The 19,107-nt window shown below is 46.0% G+C and overlaps 1 protein-coding gene across 2 annotated transcripts in view; it reads left to right on the forward strand.

Moving 5' to 3' along the window:
• Positions 1 to 19,107, forward strand: part of capn15 (calpain 15) — an 85,940-nt gene that overhangs the window by 53,025 nt on the left and 13,808 nt on the right. For both annotated transcript variants that reach the window (XM_069181063.1, XM_069181062.1), the window contains 3 exons: positions 12,441 to 12,649; positions 14,586 to 14,769; positions 18,474 to 18,697. In XM_069181063.1, coding sequence (XP_069037164.1) covers positions 12,441 to 12,649; positions 14,586 to 14,769; positions 18,474 to 18,697 — 617 coding nt within the window. The remainder of the gene's footprint in view (positions 1 to 12,440; positions 12,650 to 14,585; positions 14,770 to 18,473; positions 18,698 to 19,107) is intronic.

Consider the following 19,107-nt stretch of genomic DNA (forward strand, 5'->3'; position numbering starts at 1 on the left):
CTATATACAGCGTATGCCAGCACTAGAAAACAGCAAGACAGTTTTGGGGTAACGCAGAAGAGGAGGAGCTTAGGGGGCGTAACTACTGCGAAGCCTAGTCTTCTCTTACGGGCAGTGTTAAAAATAAACGTCACGGGCGCTGGCAATGACCCGCCTTCCCCACAGGAATAGGAAAAAGGCTGTCTCCTTTATAGAGTGGCTGCAGGAGCAATTACTCAGGATCTCAAAGGCTGTGGAATTAAAGCGCGTGTATTGGCGCAAACGCGTTCAGTCTCCTGCCCTGTGCTTTCAAAGCGCTGCCGGCCTGCGCGGGGCTTGCATCACGCCCCGGCCTCCCACAGCTGTCACTCTGTTTTTCCTGCGCCGGTTTTCGTGACGCCCGTTAAATATTTCATTCCCGCGCGACGCCAGGAATTGAATCATGCAGGCTCCCGCGATGCCATTTCCTGGAATGCCATGTCCGACCGCTCGAAGGCACGCTCCCTAATCTTTTCAGTTCTGTCTATACAGTATATGTCCATCCCACTATAATGTAGGACTTTTGTGGCTTAAAGGATTTGTGCATGGAGTTGGATATGGATACCACCAATTTCCAGGGCCCATGGGCTACCCCCAAGTGATAGGAGGAGCACTGCCGCCTCTCTTCTCTATGAATTGAACTGACTGAATTGAATTGCGGTGTATCAAGGTTGCATGTTTAACCGAGAGCTGTGTCACAAGCTTGATCAATCAAGTCAAGCTCAAGTTTATTGTCATTATACTCATATACAGGTAGATGGTATAACGAAATGCTATTTAGCTAGCTCTCAGACGATACGTAGTACAGAAAAAAGCAACAATACAATTGAAGAATAAAAGAAAGACGGAGACGACAGGCGGTGTGCAAAAAAACAACAGCAGGCGATGGGCAAAACAACAAAAAGGTAACGGGTCATGTGCAAAAACAACATCAGATGTGCAAAAACAGGCATCAACAGAATGAAATAAAGGGATAGAAATTACGGGGAGTGAGCTTCTTGACATGTGAGGTAGAGGTAGATTTCAATGTGTGTTTGAGTTTTTGGTAAGAGAGAAGGCACTGAGAGGTTCAGATCATAGGTGAGAGAGGCTGGGAGTTGAATAGTTTGATAGTGCGGGGGTAAAAACTGTCTCTGAGTCTGGTAGTCCGGGCCTGAATGCTCCGGTACCGTTTGGTACCAATCAACAGTGATCGATAGAGTCTGTAATACTGTCTCTCCTAAGACAATGGCACGGTTAGTATCTCTATGATGCTCGTGTTCTGTGTTAAAGCTAATAATAATGAATTCGGGCTTCACTGTTTATATGCCGTACAAACTAGTGTGATTTTCAGTTCCAAAAGAGGTAACAGAATTCATGTGTCCAACGAGCGATGGCGGTTGCACTTAGTATTTTCTCAATCTGAAAGGTCCCCTCTGAAGGCACTGTTAGGATTGCATTAAAATTCCTGCAGCTCTGTTCGGTTCTCTCGAGAGTGAGAATCAAAGCTCACTGCGCTGCAGAAATGGGAATGAAATTCCTTTCCCCCCCAAAGACAGCTCTGCGTTCCGTTTTATTAGGTACAGCTTGATTAAATAAAAGATAAAGGTGGTCGAGCACTACAGTTCAGTTGAAATGACCTTCACAGGCAGCGGTGCTCTGGGATTTTAAACAACAGCCGTTTGTGAATTCAGCGTAAAATTCCGATTAGTCTCGTTCTGCGAGAAATTGGGAGCCCCTGCCGATCGGCCGCGTTTGGAAGAGTGATTCCCTGTTCACGCGCAGCCTGTCATCTGCCGAAGAACCAACAGTGCAACTTGGCAGCAAGTCTGTAACGCACAAGGGCAGAGCCTGAGGAAGGAACAGGAGGCAGAAAACAGGCCTGGATTGAGACAGAACCACAACCCACAAGGCACCTGCAGTTTGCTAACTCGGCGTTTGATGGAGGGCTTTCATAGGGCTGGAGTGAGGAGTCTCTGGTCAGCAAAGCAGACGTCAGAGTTTCTAAACTGTGACCTGCTTGCTTTAATCCGAGACTTGTGGATAGGTTGGTCGTATGGGAGTATACATCGCGATGGCGGTGCTAGCATCCCTGGTCTTTGTTAATATTGCTACAAATGTGGGGTTACAAAACTCAGGAATTGACCGAGCAATTTAGTCAATAAGTGAAATAATTTTTCATAACCCCCAGCTTGTAAGTGCTTTCATGCGATACACCTGAGTGGCTGGTATAATTTGAGGCACGTGAATTCTTTGTTCTCTGGCACAGCTTTGTTGAGAGGAGTAATAATCCAGGCACACTTGGTTAAACAAATATTTATTTACAATGACAACACATAAAACTACACTACATACAACAAAACGTGCCACACACAAGTTACTTTATGAACAGTATTTATAAACAAGACGTTTCAAGGGCCAAACATTCTGGTCACCCAGAAAACCCCAGACCGATACTAAGCACTTAACTCTTAATGCCTACAGAGGCCACACAAGAGATGAGGTTTCTTCTAATTAAATACAACGCACCCTACAGTTAAATCTCTATCTCTGCACCCTGGATGCCACAAAATAAATGGGAGCCTATATCCCTATCCATAAAATGGTATCTTTTACCCAGGAAACCCAAGTTCCGTAAAAACACAGATCGGCACGCTCTCCCTAACAAGGTTCAAATACTTTGCTCCAGTCAGGTTTGGTTTGGGTGATCATGAAGTAGGGGCTCTTGCCTGGCGCAAGCTTCAAGTCCCCACTCCTCCGGATGTCTCTCTCCTCTCACTGTTGCCTGCCTCTTGTCTCTTCCTCTTTCTCTCTGTGCTCTTAATGTGATCTTGTATTGTCTGTTTCTGTCCTGCTCCTTGCTAATCATTGACCCACAACTTATACCAAAATAAACTTTACAATTGTTTCTGCTCAAGGGACCCCCAGACCTCGGCAAACAGCCTCTCTGCTTTGAAGTTAGAGGTGTTTAATCTTCCAGCTGTCACAAACTTTATCTAAAATCTAAGATAGATACTTTATTGATCCCCTGAGGGAAATTGCAGTGCAACAGCAGCTTAACACAGACAACACAGCCCGATGTAACGAATGATACAATAATAATAATATAATACATACAATACAATCAGTACAGTGAGAAGTGCACTAAGAAGTGTTACTCACAGTCCAGAACACACAAAGAACAAACCAGAACAGTACACAAAAAAGTCATATTGCACAATATAAATGTATTGCACAGGTCCCTGGCATATATTGCCCAAAAACGGTTGTAAACAGGAAAAGAAAAAGATGTGTCAGTTTACCGTTCAGTCCAGAAACAGGTCACTGTCAATGTTGCCTCTGCCCAGACCCAAAGTGGATGCGTTGTACAATCTTATGGCAGAAGGCAAGAATGACCTCCTGTAGCGCTCCCTGTCGCACCGCGGATGAATCCGTCTATTGCTGAACGTGCTCTTCATTTCTACAAGCCTGTCATAGAGGGGATGGGAGACGTTGTCCATGATGGCCTCTAGTTTGGACACCATTCTCCTCTCAGCCACTACCTCCAGGGGGTGCAGGCCAGACCCAGTGACAGAGCTTGAGACACTTCTCCATCACCAAGTGCTGTAACAACATACTGAGATGATGTTAGTATTCACTCTGGCTATGACTCCTGCACCTTCGGTGGAGAGAGAGAGAGACGCATGAGGACACTCCCAGCCGCAGAGTCTGACAGGAGAGTTTGCCGTGTCTGTCACTGACGTTGGAATCCTGGTCGCTTCTGGCTCGTGACAAGATCTCGCTCCCCTTTGAAAACCAGCAGCAGCAGGACTCATTCTAGGCGGGTGGACAGGGTCCCCATTGAGCATCGTCTAAAAGCGTGTTGCTATTTTGGGATCTGGGGGGGGGGTTTGGAGACGCCAAAAAAAAAATATTTTAAGATTGAGTGCTTTATATTTATATTGACAAAATGGGGAAAAAGGGTCAACAGAGATGACTGTAATGGAAAATGTGCAGGAGATCAACCAATATAGGTTTAGGCAACTTGTTCCAGTCTTTCTTACGTGCTCAGTGAGCAGGATTAAGAGAAGTTTATTCAAGGCGCGCCATTGTGTTGTGGTCTAATTGGTCAAACGAATAAGCCCGTGTTATACCAGCTCCTCCCCTTTCACTCTTTTCTACCAGTCGGAGAGAACTGAGGTTATCATGGAATTTCCCTTTCACTTCAGCTGAGTCAGCATAGTGTTCTTCAGGTGGGGAGCTGCGTCAGCATGTGTAGGCTGCAAAGGAACAAGTAATAGGTTTATTTCGTGCTGAAAAGAAAAGAAAGAAAACGCAACGTTTCGGCCGTGGAGCCTTCTTCGGCCTACAGTGAGGAACACTGTCAATCCGAGAATTAGGATGGAGATGTCTCATATTTTGGACATTTTGTTATAGGCAGTAAGGTTTTTGTTTCTAATAAGAACCCTTATGCATTTGAGATTTTTATCTCTCTTTCTTTCCACATTCTTTGTTTTTTGTCCAGACTGCTTAACCCCCTCTCTCTTCCCCATTTGTCCACTAGCCTTGATCACTCAGTGGGTTCATTATTTCCTGCCTCTTGGCTTTTTGTGTCTGCCGCCCCCCCCCGTCCTCACCCCCCAGGGGAGAAGCATGTCCTGGAGGTGATCGATCAGAGCCAGGACTTTTAGTTTATTGGTGCTGTAATTCTGTCCACCAGCCTGTATAGATAACGTGGCTAAAAATAAACTCTGAACCATGTGGTTCATTTCAGTGGCTGCAGGGCACTGGACCGGAAATTGAATATGAAGTGATTCAGCAGAGAGGACCATTGCCATTCGTTTGCAGTTCTGAAGGACAAATTTTTACGATACAGTCATCACTTTCATTCTTCATATTAACAGGCTGAAGATTTGAGTCTCGGGGCTTTTCTAGGTCCAACTATCCCCCAGTGCTCTATTATGCGCGTGTGCAATACATATTTTTCACGCACCATGTTTTCATGTTTGTTTACTGTATTTAGATGGGTTTTCTGCAATTAGTGGATGCCACTTTACAGAAAAGCATGCTGTAGTCAGTATTTAAAAAAGGATCTCTGGTGCACCAGTGGCACAAACCTAGCTTTTTTGTTGTTTGTAAAATCAGCATTATGTTGTTAGTGTCGCTTCAAATCTCACTGCATTTCCTGGGTTTATGTTGGGGGTGCTTCTTTTGAGAATCTGATTTTCCCTGGTTGTTAGCCACAGGATCCAACAGAACTGACTTCCTGTAAAGACGTCCCATAGCTTATTAGAAAGAGTCTCATTGATCTGGTTCAAACCTATCTAAAACTGATACCCATCAGTGTGACCTACTTTCCCCCAGAACAGGTTTTCCAGGGTTATGATTTTGATTCTGGCATTTTTTTGGAAAGTGTAGTGACTTTATAATGTCGTAACTTTAAAGTTTAATTAAAAGATTATCAGTGAGATAAGAAAACATTGACAATTGGCATTGGACAGCATGTTTTTGTGTGAGCAAATCGCATATTGGCAATTTCACATCAATTAAAGACATTTCCTTTTAAGTTAAAACCTCGGAGCTGTGCGTTAATTACCGTGCCTCATGTTCAGAAGCCGTATCGGAGAATAACGCAGAACGTGCACGTCCTTTTAAAACACCTGAATTGGAATCAAATGCAAGATTTAAAATGCTGAACTTGTACCTCATGCTCTGCTCCCTATCGGAATGTAATTATGAAACTTATTAACACTTCTAAGTTGGGAGCATGTTGTAAAAAAAGACATTCCTGGTTTCACACGGTGAGCTCCATGTTTCTTTACTCAGCAGGGCAGATAGATCAAATCAAGGCTCGGCTCACATTCAAGGATTCACTGATTAATGACCCCAAGTCTTAGATACATTTTCTATTGCCGAAAAAGGTCGAGGATGTTCATATGCAGAATCGTCTGTTGGTCTTGAACTCCTGCACCTTTTTTGTGATGCATTGCTATAACAAGCGGTTGAGACACCACCGTTTTCCATTCTTGGAAGAGTCAAAATACATGTTTTGGCAAGTCGGAGCCCGGGACGTGTCTTTGGGTTGCAACACGCAGTTGACGCAGTGCCCCTGAGGAGAGGGTCCACCCTCTCCTGCGTCTCCCCGGGTACCCGACGGCGTGCGGCGATGTCAGCGAGGGACACGCCTCTCCTGTACGTCACTGCGGAGCCTGTGCTGCCTCAAAGGGCGATTGGCTGAGTGGGTGGGAATTTCAGAGGAGCCTGTCTACACTTCCTCCTTCTTTACGGAGGTGGTTGCTGGGTATGCAAAACACATTTCAAATATGTGTGTATTTGTATTAAAATACAAGAGCTAGGCACACCTGTTAAAATTAAGAGATTAAGATCACTTAATTGGCCATAGACAATTTCTTGTTTAAGGAATTTGTCTTTTCGCATACCCCAACTTGCTCTCCACGAGACACTCAGACAGGGAGAGAAGCTTGGGGTCAGAGCGCAGGGTCAGCCATTTATACGGCGCCCCTGGAGCAGCTGGGGTTAAGGGCCTTGCTCAGGGGCCCAACGGAGTAGGATTTCTCTGCCAGCCGCAGGATATGAACTGGCAACCTTCCAGCCACAGGCGCAGATCCTTAGCCACAGAGCCACACCGTTAAGGCTGTGTCACCACCGAGAGAACATGGCCAGCCATGGGTGCCCCCTTTGCACTGTGTCAAAGAGGCCTGTAGCAGCTTTGAATTGTATCATACAGGTAGTAGCCCTCAAGGAAACCAGCCTGCCACACTCAAAACGGGAGGATGCAATCTGAAAGCGACTGCACTGAATTTCTCAATTCCAGAAATTAAATCCACATAATCATCAGTCAGTCGGCTTCCAAGCCCGATGGACTGTAGCATTCCAGAATTCGCCAAATGTGCAGCATGTAGAGTATCTGCTTTACACAGAGAATTGAAAAATCTTTACATTTTCCGTATTAAAATACCCTGAAACACACACACACGCGTTAATTGGAGCTTGCTGCATTCCAAAAACAGAAAAATCCACCAGTACTTGCAGATCGCAGTTTTTTTATTTTGTCCATTTCAGATGCAGCTGTGGGGTTATATACTGCCATTTTGTTTGTTCACAGGCCTGTTGTTCTGGAGGGAAGTATTAAATAATTATTAATGTTGGAAGGCTGCCAGACATGACTTGTTCTTTACTCACCGTCTCTTGGGCTGCATTACTAATAAAACTGTACCGTGAGCCTCTGTGCCCAGCCAGGGGGAAACTAGAACGTCTAAACAAGGCATAAGCAGACAATCGTTGTGGTTTCAGTTCTGTAATCAACATATTGATCTTGTGACAGTTGCAAGGGAAAAGAGTGAAATAGGTTGGACAGAACATGTTTGTTAAATCGATAATGATATTAAAAAAATATATCCTATGCAGTACTTTAGATAAGCACAAGTTAAGCGATTAGGGAATTTGGTGGTCAATAATGCAACCTTTCCGTCTTCTAAAAAATTAAAACGGATCTCTAGTGGCATATCTGAAGCCTTCTCCCTGTGGAAATCTTCAGTGTGTTCCAGCTATTGAGTTACATATAGAAAGTCATTGCCCTGCAATTTGAATTCTTCATTTCCGGTTATATTATCCCGAGATATACTGTAGTCTGCCGATTTAAAGTGCTTGATTGTTCTTCTGTGAATTATTTTAAGAACGGAAACTGATCTTTAATCTCTTACAGGCCTAAAAAAGTTATGAGTTTGCACTGCATTCAAAGGTATCTGAATCATTAACCTCTTAATAGTTAAGAATTCCATGTTCTACCCCAGTTGTGCCAGATTTCTCCATAGCAGCAAAGGTGTACTGTATGTCGGGGTATAAAGAACAGCGTTTTAATTAAGAATTAAAATCAGTTGAGTAGTTCGGAGGTCTTTTCAAGTATTGCCAGGGTGAGAGAAGAATTTGTCTTGTGCAGCACGTATTTTATTGGTAAAGAAATAATGCCTCTGATAAGAGTTTTTTTTTGTATAGTATTAAATTATACATGCTTAAGAATCAATATGATATATTTCCAGCTTAAAACATCATCTGATGCTTCTTTGATAAAGCTGGTGCTGCAGCATTTTTCATTTGATGACTAGAGCAGTTTTCTGAATGATTCTCCACTTCATGCATCCCACTCACTCTGTGGCTGCGGTGGGTTCTGTTCGTTGGTCAGTTCCCTTCAAGGTGTCACTGTCTGCCTGCTGCAGTCACTCCCCGTCACTGGTGGAGCCCTCCAAAACTTGAATGTTCTGAAACATCCTGGAGAGCGGTTTTTCGACTTCGAAGTTTGCCGCGGTCTGTCTTTGAGACATCCGTGCGCGTTTGGGGGCGGGGCCGGTTGCGTCCTCATGACTGCTGTGCCCTGGGATGCCACTCAAAGCCACTAGTGAACATGCCACCCATGGGTGCCCCTTTGCTTTCGGGGGTGTAAGAGATCTGTAGCAGCTGAGACAGGTCCAAACCTGCCACACTGAATGGTAGAATGGACTTTGCAAGTGGCTGCACTGAACTTTCTAATTTGCCGAAATGAAGTAAATATCATTGGGATGTGAATGACTTGCTGAATCAGTTCCAGCAGAACATGGTGCTGTATAATGTCATGTTTCTTTTCCATCCCTCACTATTAATTCCCCATCTCTGCAAAGACGAACCTAATCCCTTAATCCCGGAAGCCCGCTCGAGTAGTCTGGCGTAGCGGAGGGCAGATCGAGACGCAGATGCCGCGAAGGGAGCTCTGCGCTGGCAGCCAGAACTCGTTGGAATGGTCCTAACTGCCAACACGTGCTAGCTGCCCCCAGAGTGCCCGCCTGGCCAGGACGCCAATCCCAGCGTCTGGGTTAGCTATCGCCTCTGTCTCCCGTCTTTGACACCGGGGCTCCGTCTTGCAGGTCCGGATCATGTTTTGTGTTGCGTTACAGAGCAGAACAGATGGCCTTTTCTCTGCAGCCTGTCTCGACTTTCCTGCATAATAGTCACTGTTGTGTATTCATTTTTTGTTGTCTGTCTTTGTTGCATTCATGGCCGATGCAGAAATGACTAAGTCTCACTAAGTTACTTAGCCTTATATCAACCATTCCTTTGTTGGCAGAATCTTCAGGGTTTTTTCCAATTTGCTAAGCAGAAATTCTGTTCTTCACTGGAACATTCATGTGGTCTTGGGGCCCAGAGGCGGAGAACAAGATACGTCATACGTCATAGCTTTAGAAAAATGTAGAGCTGCTGAGGTTCTTCAAAATTGATTAGAATGGGCACCCCTTTAACTAGTGACATAGTCCAGTGTATTGACGATATTTGCGTGGTGATATTGCCAAAGTCGGTACAATGACCTTCTTCAGGATGTGTCACAAACTGGATGACGCAAACAGAAATAACAATGAAGTGCGTTTAAGACCGAGGTCAGGAGGCACTTTTCTGCAAGTGGTACCCTTGGCCGCCTAGATAAAGGCGGGTCAGACACTGGCTTGGTTGAGCTCTACAGGTGAGATATTGCTAGTCCAATTCTGGGTAATGTTATCGACCGACTACGACCAAAACTCCCTCTGCAGCCTCCTGCAAGTGGCATTCCACTGTGAGTCAATTTGGGACTAGTCACCCACGGCTTTCTCAGCTTCCTAAACAGCGACGGCTCTTTTGGCAGCCCCGTTGCGCGGACGTGGGCGAGAGACGCGTCGCTTCTCCAGCCGGCGCCGATTGGTGCCTTTTCAGGCCCTGTGGAGCTCTCCAAGCGCCGCGTCTCTGCAGCCGGGGGGGGGGCCCGCCGGAGGAGCACGTCGAGACTTAAAACAGTCGCGTGCAGGATAAAATATGTCTGGAACGCCTTCCCGGTTCCTGGGACAAAACAGAAAACGGTCCGACGAGATCGCCGATCAGTCGCTGGATAGGCAAAGGTCTAGCTTCATTTGTAAACGCATTTCATTTGCAAATGTAATTGTAAGTGTTTATGCTGAGGTATTTTGTGATTTTTTCGCACCAGAAAAAGTCAGTGCTCAGATGCAGGGGAACTGCTCTTCCTCTTGTTACAAGAAGCCTTAAAGACACCTTTTGCAGAGGGGAACCCCTTATCTTCCTTCTGCGGTTATTTCCGGGCATTCTCATGCTTCAAGGCAGTGATGACATTATCAAACGATAAATGAGCCGGAGTGGGACACATCCTTCAGAACAGGCACAGTGCTGGGAAAGCAGGTCAGGCCTCCCAGAGACTCAGACAGCTGCTGCATTCGTCTCATAATTGAGAGCCTTTCTGTTTGACTAAAAATGAAAGCTAGGCTTGTGTACTGTAACGGTTCGACTGAAGGAGAGAACTGCAAGAAATCAGACAAACGGCTAAATAAAGAACACTACAATTAAGTTTTCATGCTTGCATGCACCTGTTAACATGAGTACTAGTGCTCATGTACTTCAAGTTAATTGTCTAGACCATTTTATCAACTGCTTGCCTGTGTTTGACTTCTCAGTAAATTGAGGCCAGGGTTTACTGACATGAGGTTAAGAACCTATGTATTAAGCTTAAATGGTGAACACTCTTAAACTATTCATTAAAATCTACACGTCAACTAGCTGCTCTTTTAAATGTGCACAATAAGTAAAATGGCCTCCTGTTTGTGACCCAACGTTCCTTTGGTCTGCAGTGCAGTTTTACGCGTTTAGAACCTTTTCCAACTTTATAATCAAAAGGTACTTGAAGGCTGTGCCAGTGATCCTGTATTTGAAGTTTTAAAAAAGTGCGTGATCTTGTGCAGCGAGATTACCACCCCATACGCTGTGCTTATTGTGGATTAAAGTACTGATCAAGGTGGACAGATGGAAGAATTTGAAGTACAGAAATGTCTGACTCTGTGAGGCAGTGCAGTGATGGGATGACGTGACCCTTGTCTTCTGTGCTCTACCGCTCTGAATAAGCAGGACATGTCCAGTTCCCAGCAGCATCATGCTCTGTAACTCCAGCAGGCACACACATTTCACAGGCCTGAAGGCCTGTATGTTTACAAAGGGCTTCCAGTTCTGTGCTCTTCTGTGAGTCTTTTCTGGGCTCAGTCTGTACAGTCAGACTCAGAGCACATAAAACAGGGAGGAAGAGACAGACTCCTTCTTACCACTATTTAAAGCTCATTACAGGTCCTATATTAGACCTCAGTAGTGTTTTAGAGGGCAGAGCAGAGCTAATTTATTGAGGAGCAGAGGATGGGATTCTGTTGGGGAAAACAGTAGAGACTGAGGGCAATCATTCATGACCTTCACCCCTGCTTTCTTCCGGTTGGAACGATAATAAACGTCTCTCGTGACAGTGAAGTGCATCGATTATCAGCAAGAATGACTTCCTGAGCTGTGGTGTCTCTCTTCGCGGGGGGAAAGGAGCACTATGCAAGCTGAGGAGATCACTGCTCTTTCAGGTTCATTGCTCCATTTCATCTTATGAATATAATGTCATGCAGATGCATTAATGCATTGTTTCTTAGCAATTTGTTTGCCAAGTTAAGTTTAAAAGAGAGGCAGTGTAGGCAGATGTTGTATTGCACTCTTTTCAGTCAGAGTAACACACTTCAGTTTCCCTTCCTAACACAAACCACCATACCAGTCATCATTTTTTTTGTTACCAATTGATATGTACTGTATGTGGTGTAAATAAGGCCGTGTCATAGTCTGGCAGTGCTGATCAGGGATTTAGACTGAGTGGACGCGGATTTTATAATCTGATCTCTTTAGGGTTACAGCGGTGCTTACAGATATACTTCACCAACGTTTGAAGTATAAAGCACGGCTTATGAGTAGGCCTGAAGCAAGTGACATTTAAATGATTAATTGGATGCATCATGCTGATGTGCCTAACATGGGGACAAAATGGAGTGATATTCCAGCCTTGCTGCGTTCGTGTATGTTAACTTGGAGATAGATAATGGAATCGGGCCGTTTTCCATAGGACATGGCAAATGTAGCTTTCGCCCCCGCCCTGCTGCAGCTAGCAGCAAGCTCTCCTGACATTATTATAATAATTGCTTACACTTATGGGGACTCTCCTCCACCACCGCCAGTGTGCAGCCCTACCTGGATGATGTGACGGCAGCCATAGTGCGCCAGTACACTCCCCACACACCAGCTCTCAGTGGGGAGGAGAACAGAGTCCTTGGGGAAATTTGGCCAAGACGCTGAGGTAACACCCCTAGTCTTTTCGAGAAACGCCCTGGGATTTTTAATGACCACAGAGAGTCAGGACCTCGGTTTTACATCTCATCTGAAGGACGGCGACTTTTTACAGTATACTGGCCCCACTAACACCACTTCCAGCAGCAACCTTAGTTTTTCCCAGGAGGTCTCCCATCCAGGTACTGGCCAGACTCCCAGCTGCTGAGCTTCAGTGGGCTGCCAGCTGTGAGTTGCAGGGCGATATGGCTGCTGGCATTCTGCCTCACGCTGGTGTTGTGCTGGTCTCTTCCCAGAATGCCGTGAACTTTGTGGACGACAGCTTCCCCCCCGGCCCTCGCTCCGTGGGCTTCCCGGAGGGCGACAGCGTGCAGCAGCGCGTCAAGAAGTGGCTCCGCCCCCACGAGATCAACTGCAACAACTTCAAGGACCGCGGCGTGAAGTGGTCCGTCTTCCGCACGCCCCGCCCCTCCGACATCCTGCAGGGGCTGCTGGGAAACTGCTGGTGAGCGGCGCGCGGTGCAGACGCTTCGGCATATTCCAGATGAGCTGGCGTTTTTACTGAGCGGTGCCTCAGTAAAATGGGAGAATCTCAAAATAGGTTAAAGTTATATTGATACATAACTTGTCTTTTATTAAGACTAGCAGTCGTATACACGGGGTTTCCCAATGCAGCGCTAGTTAAATGCTTTATTAGTCTTTTAATTAATGTTTTCCTATTTTTGTTTCATATTGCATCGTTTGAAGCATATTCTAGGCACTGACACAAATCCAAATATTACACCGTGTTTACTAGCACATTAAAAATTGACATTAAATAGATTGTGTGGCACCCTCCACACAAAGGTTTAGCTCTACAATCCCGATGCCACTAGTGCAGGCATGGTTCACGTTATTAGCCGACTGTGACTGGGAATCCCCGGGAGGTGATTCACAAATGTCTGAGATTTCTTTCATCTGGATTAGATTTGCATTGTTCTTTAAAAACCACAGAGCACATAAACAGGATTGGTTCCCTGTTTTTAAGACGGCACCTCACGATGTATCAAAAATGCCTCCCCACTGCTGTGATAAGGCCTGGACTGCGCTGTAGGAGGAGTCATCTTTCCGATGAGACATTAAACCAAGGTTACCTGACCGCCCGGTCATTAAAACGCCCCATGTCACTGTGAGAGTAGGGGGTGTTAACCCCTGCATTCCACTCTGGGCTTGTACACTCTGCTCTGTCTGAATTTTGACCTGGCAAAGACCTTCCACCTCCACCTGAGCTGGCAGTGGGGCTGTTGGCGCCTCATCGCATAACAGCTGCCACGTGTCACCTGTCCCCCACCTCCTGCGTGTGAAGCGTTTTTGGATCCTTCGGGAGGAAAAGGGCTTTACAAAGGCAAGCAGTCAAATAATTTGGAAAGAAAAAGGCTTGCAAATGGAATGAAACAGAAAAGGACGTGCGCCCACCCCCCTCCAAAAGTACAGTATCTGTCCGTCCGTTTTCCAACCATAATCAGATAGGCGGGAGAGGCAGAGCCTGTCCCAGCAAGCAGCGCTCGTAAGGCAGGGTCCGCCCTGGATGGGATGCCAGTCCATCACAGGGCACAGACAGACACAAAAACACCCACTCCCACCAGGGACTCGCAACAACGCCTTTACTTCCTCGGACAACTGAAAAAATCTGGACTGTCTTCGGCTGTCCTTACCACATTTCGCAGGTGTGCTATTGAGAGCTTGCTCACATGTGGCGCTCACGTGTGGTTTGGCAGCAGCTCGTTGATTGGCCGGAAGGCATTACAGAGGGTGGTCAGGTCAGCCCAGTCCATCATCGGAGTACAGCTCCCCTCTATTGCAGACATTTTTACTACTTGCTGCCTCAGGAAGGCTGGACGTATCATTAAGGACACCAGTCATCCTGGTTCCTCATTTTTCTCCCCCCTTCCCTCTGGTAAGCATTATAGGAGCATAACGGCACAAACGTCCAGACTCGGAGACAGTTTCTTCCCACAAGCTGTCAGATGACTAAACTCTACCCCTACCACTGGCTCACACTGATGTGTTCTTTTTTTTTTCCCCCTAAGATGGATGTTATTTCACTTGTTGTTGCTGCTGCTGCTGCTGTTCTGTGTTTTTGGTATTTCCTTAATGTCTTGCACAGGCCATACAGGCTAATAAGCCTTTCATTGCACTTGTGCATATGACAATAAACTGAACTCTGAGTTTCCTAGAAGCCATCTGACCCTACCAGCTTGTCTTTGGACTGGGGGAGGAAACCAGAGCAACTGGAGAAAACCCCCACGAACTTGGGGAGAACATGCAAACTCCACACAGACAGCACACAGGAGTTGAACCCCCAGGCCCCAGAACTGCGAGGCAGCGATGCTGGCCACTGCGCCGCCGCCGTGCCGCACCCCCGATGGGAGCAGTAATGGAGTAATTGTGTCCGTCGGCAGGTTCCTGAGCGCCCTGGCAGTGCTGGCGGAGAGGCCCGAGCTGGTGGAGAGGGTGATGATCACGCGGGCCATCTGCCAGGAGGGGGCGTACCAGGTGAGGCTGTGCAAGGACGGCACCTGGACCACTGTGCTGGTGGACGACATGCTGCCCTGTGACGAGTACGGGTACCTGCTCTTCTCCCAGGTGAGCGGGCCAGCTGGGCATCGTCTGAAGTACAGCGAAGCGGTCTGTCCAAACCAGTCTTGCACTGAGCTAAACCCCAGCTGATCTAGTTCCGTGGTCAAAGCACGAAAAGGGAAATACGTCAGGCAGTGTTTCTAGAAGGACAGACGCATCTGGCTGGAGGTGCAGAGAGGTGTTAGGAGTCTCTGACAAGCAATTACATTTAAAGCCAGCCAGATGACACTGGTACGATTTTTTTATCAATCAAAAATAACCATACAAAAGTCCAGCATTTCAAATTGACCAAATGTACCCTACCATTTCGTTTTATTCATTCCGTTGCCTCATGAATGTTAATATGTGTAAGACTGGCAGATTTCTTTTAATACGGAGAGCATCCTTCTGCACTTCTCCTGAAATTGCATGTTTCACAGGTTTCAGTGTTTTGGAGTTTCTGGATTGAACTGGATTTTGCTCAACGTCCTTTGAGCAGGTTGTAGTATTTCCCTCCGTGTTTTACACGCGACTTGTCACAATGGGGATCTTTTCCCCTGAATGTGCTTGCTGAAGCAATGCAGCACCTTCATCATAAAGCCTTCGTAGCTTCTAGGAAATCCCACAGTCTCAGCTCTAGTGTGTGCAGATTTTTTCATTGCCTTCCTTACTCATGGTTCAGAGATGTTTTTCTATATCACACCTCTAAAAACATTGTGTCAGCCCCAAAAGCAGCAGTAAGCTCAAATATGGAGGAGGTGCTCCTAGGAATGGGGCACTTATCAATTAGTGTTCTTATTAAAAAGGGTGTCTAGGCCCTGCATGGTATTTGAACCATTAAAGAAATAATGCTTATCTTGCTGATGTGATTTAACATTTATTCAGCCAGTGTCGGGGAGCAAACATGATGTCATGCACACTATCCCCCCAAAAAAAGATCAGCAGATTTAATCAGTTTCCACCTGCCTTCAGGATCGTATCCCATATAATCTGTCAGTAATGTATTTGAGCAAATGATTGGAATATATCCACAGTTCGTGATTGAAACCTGCAGAAGCTGTAGGAGTGTGAGCCTTGAATGGAGTGACATGCAAGTGAATATAGGCTCCCTTTTCCTGAGTAGAGCCTGTCTGTTTGATCTGTCTCGTGACTGGGAAGGAACTGACCAGCGAAAAGCAAGGAGACACCCTTTTGACTTGCCCCCATGGCGGCAGTGTTGATATTTAAAAACAGATTGCATGTGTCTGATTTAGATGAAAGATTTAGATTCAATTATATAATGGATACTGTGGGTCTGTTTGAAATCATACTTCTAATGGCTGTATCTTGTTCAAATCAAATTATCAGATCGCATCAAATTAGAGTTACTGGCATGAGTTTTACTCATGCACTGAAGTTCTTTTCATTAAAAGCACTTTGCAAAATAAAGGTTATTATTACTATCAGCTTATATTATTTCTGATAAATCGGATATGTGAGCACAAATCTTGCTTGACAAGCAGCAGTGCACAGGCAGGGCTGTGCTTAACTGCAGTGTTTGGGATTATTTCCGAGTCAGTTCTGGTGTGCACTGACATTTGGTGGTTTTGCTCATGGCACTCTGTTTGGAGCAGACATGACTTAATCGCGGATTTAATTCAAGAGGTATTGTGATAACAAAATACGCTTGCAAGACCTCATTTAGAATACTGTGTAGAGTTTTGGTCACCACATTCGAACAAATCAGTCCAGGGTCGAGATACTAGATACATTATTGGACATAAGGGACTGCCCTGTACTGACTGCCCTGTAATCCAAGTATTTAAATTAAGTTAAGCCAGTAGCCAGTAAATCATGATCACCATTAACACCCAAACCAGAGGATTCAAGTGGAAGTGCATTTAAAACTGCAAACAGGAGGCTCTGTTTTATGCAAAACGTGGGTGTCTGGAACGAGCCATTCTGTTGAAGCCAGAACGCTGGAGTCTTTCAGGAAACAGCTGGATGAGATCCTAGGATCACTGTAAAACTGCCAGATGGTCAAGACTGACTCCCTTGGCCTCCTCTTGTTTGTGAAGAGGAGTAGGTGAAGTAGCAAAGACCCCTACACTGAAATAGGTTCCTCAGTTTCTGATCAGCGTGTTCCCCTCTCGCAGACACATGCATGTAAATCCTCTTCACCACACTGCCCATGCTGGCGGCCTGAAGTCTGTTTTCTAGAATTCATTCATGCTCTCAGTTGCAAAACAAGAACTACATTATTTTCCATGAAAAAGAACATCAATAAAATAAACCACATCCTTGCTCGCTAAAGTAATCATGTTTAGCTTTTGCAAGACTGCATTGTTTGTTTTGGTTAAATGTCTTGTTTTATGCGTTTTCAAGTAAATTGAAACATTTTAATTTGATATCCAGCAATAAGATACAGTGCTTATTAGTGCATCATTGGGTATAATTTATTTTTTTCGTGCAATTCAAAGTCCTGATTCCAGTGTGCAATCAGCTTCCATGGAGAAGCATTGAAACACCACTCTGAAGCGACTTTCAGAGCTTTTCACTGAGGTGTTAGCTGGACTTGGGTCCTACCAGCACTCCTTTTTTGTTCCTGCAAGAGTAGTTGGAAAAGAAATAATTCGACTTATAGATGAGGGCTCAGGCACCCGGCTTCTGAAGATTCATGGTGTCTTCCTGATTTCATTCCAGCCAAGCTCTGAATGACTTCATTGGATCGACCAGTTGCTTCATTAAGAGAAGTTAACATTCTTTTAAGATTTCTGTCCATTGACTTTTCAGATTAACTATACAGTCTGCATGACCATGACTATCTACGGCTAAGCCCCTGCTTTAGTCTTAGTTGTTTGTCCTAGTTAAAAGCTTCGAGCACAAGCATAAATATAAATAGATTTCAAATCCTGATATTGGGCTGCAGAGGAATGAATCTGTTTAGCTCTACAGTCCCGAAGCCACTAGTGCAGGTATGGCTCACTTTATGAGCCGACTGTGACTGGGAATCCCCGGGAGGTGATTCACAAATGTCTGAGATTTCTTTCATCTGGATTAGATTTGTATTGTTCTTTAAAAACCACAGAGTATATATACAGGATTCCCTGTTTTTAAGACTGCACCTCACAATGTGCCAGAAATGCCTCCCCACTGCTGTGATAAGGCATGGACTGTGCTGTAGGAGGGGCCATCTTTCCGATGAGACATTAAACCAAAGTTACCTGACCGCCTAGTCATTACGAACACTCTGGGTTTGTACACTCTGGTCTGGTCTGTGAATTCTGAACTGGATCTCGTCCCAGTAATGTACCAAAAACGCAGAGTGCTGAGGTGGAATCGAGATTATTTAGCCAGTTGCTGTGGAGTTTGCAACACGTCAAATGACCGAAACCTCTGTAGATAAGCGTGTCAGCTCCGGGTTCTGGGTTCGACTCCAGCTGGGTGAGGACCTGCTCTGAAGAGTGTCTTGTCCTGCTGGTTTTCTTCAGGTGCTTCTGATCCTTGTCATTTTGTAGGAAGTCTGGTTAAGCGAACTGGGGTCTCTAAATTGTCCCTGTGAGCTGGTGTGTGGGAGTGCGTGCCATACTAGTGTAATCCAGGTTCATGCCCATTGTGGAACCAGGAATAATCAAAATGCAGTGGGGGAAAAAGTCATTACCGATTATGTTTCTTAAAATGGCTACCATACAGCTCCAAAACATGAGAAGGAATGACGCGTGTGAAGCTCTGCGTTGTTGCGTCTCTCGCAGGCCCAGCGGAAGCAGCTGTGGGTGGCCTTGATCGAGAAGGCCCTGGCGAAGCTGCACGGCTCCTACTTCGCCCTGCAGGCCGGCCGCGCTATCGAGGGCCTCGCCACGCTGACCGGGGCGCCCTGCGACAGCCTCATGCTGCAGGTCAGCTCCACCAACCCCCGCGAGGAGCCCATCGACACCGACCTCATCTGGGCCAAGATGCTCAGCTCCAAGGAGGCAGGGTGAGCCGTGCAAGGGACGGGCCGGGTGGACGGAGCTTGGGGGGAGGAGAGCATAGGAATGAACTCTTTCAAGCTTCTGTTGGGGCACTGTAGTGGGGGCAGTCTCTGTGGCGATGCTGCATAATAGCTTCAAGGCCCTTCATGACTCCTAAACAAGACATTATAATCAGTGCACATTGCTTTACAGGGACATATTCCATCGCATCATAGCAGGCACCGTGAATGATGCAAAAACAAATGTCTTGACTGCTTCTGCACGTGCACTGCCAGTTGCACGTGTTTCTGGAAAGCACTGTGCATGTGATTAGAATGGGTTGGGCGGCGGGTCTGAAGGCTTTATGCAGCAACATTCAAGCAAAGCGACTTGAGACTTGGTTGGGTTCGGGTTCGAGACCCTACCGCAGACACTG

Source organism: Lepisosteus oculatus, chromosome 19, assembly GCF_040954835.1.
Source record: "Lepisosteus oculatus isolate fLepOcu1 chromosome 19, fLepOcu1.hap2, whole genome shotgun sequence".
Taxonomy (NCBI): domain Eukaryota; kingdom Metazoa; phylum Chordata; class Actinopteri; order Semionotiformes; family Lepisosteidae; genus Lepisosteus; species Lepisosteus oculatus.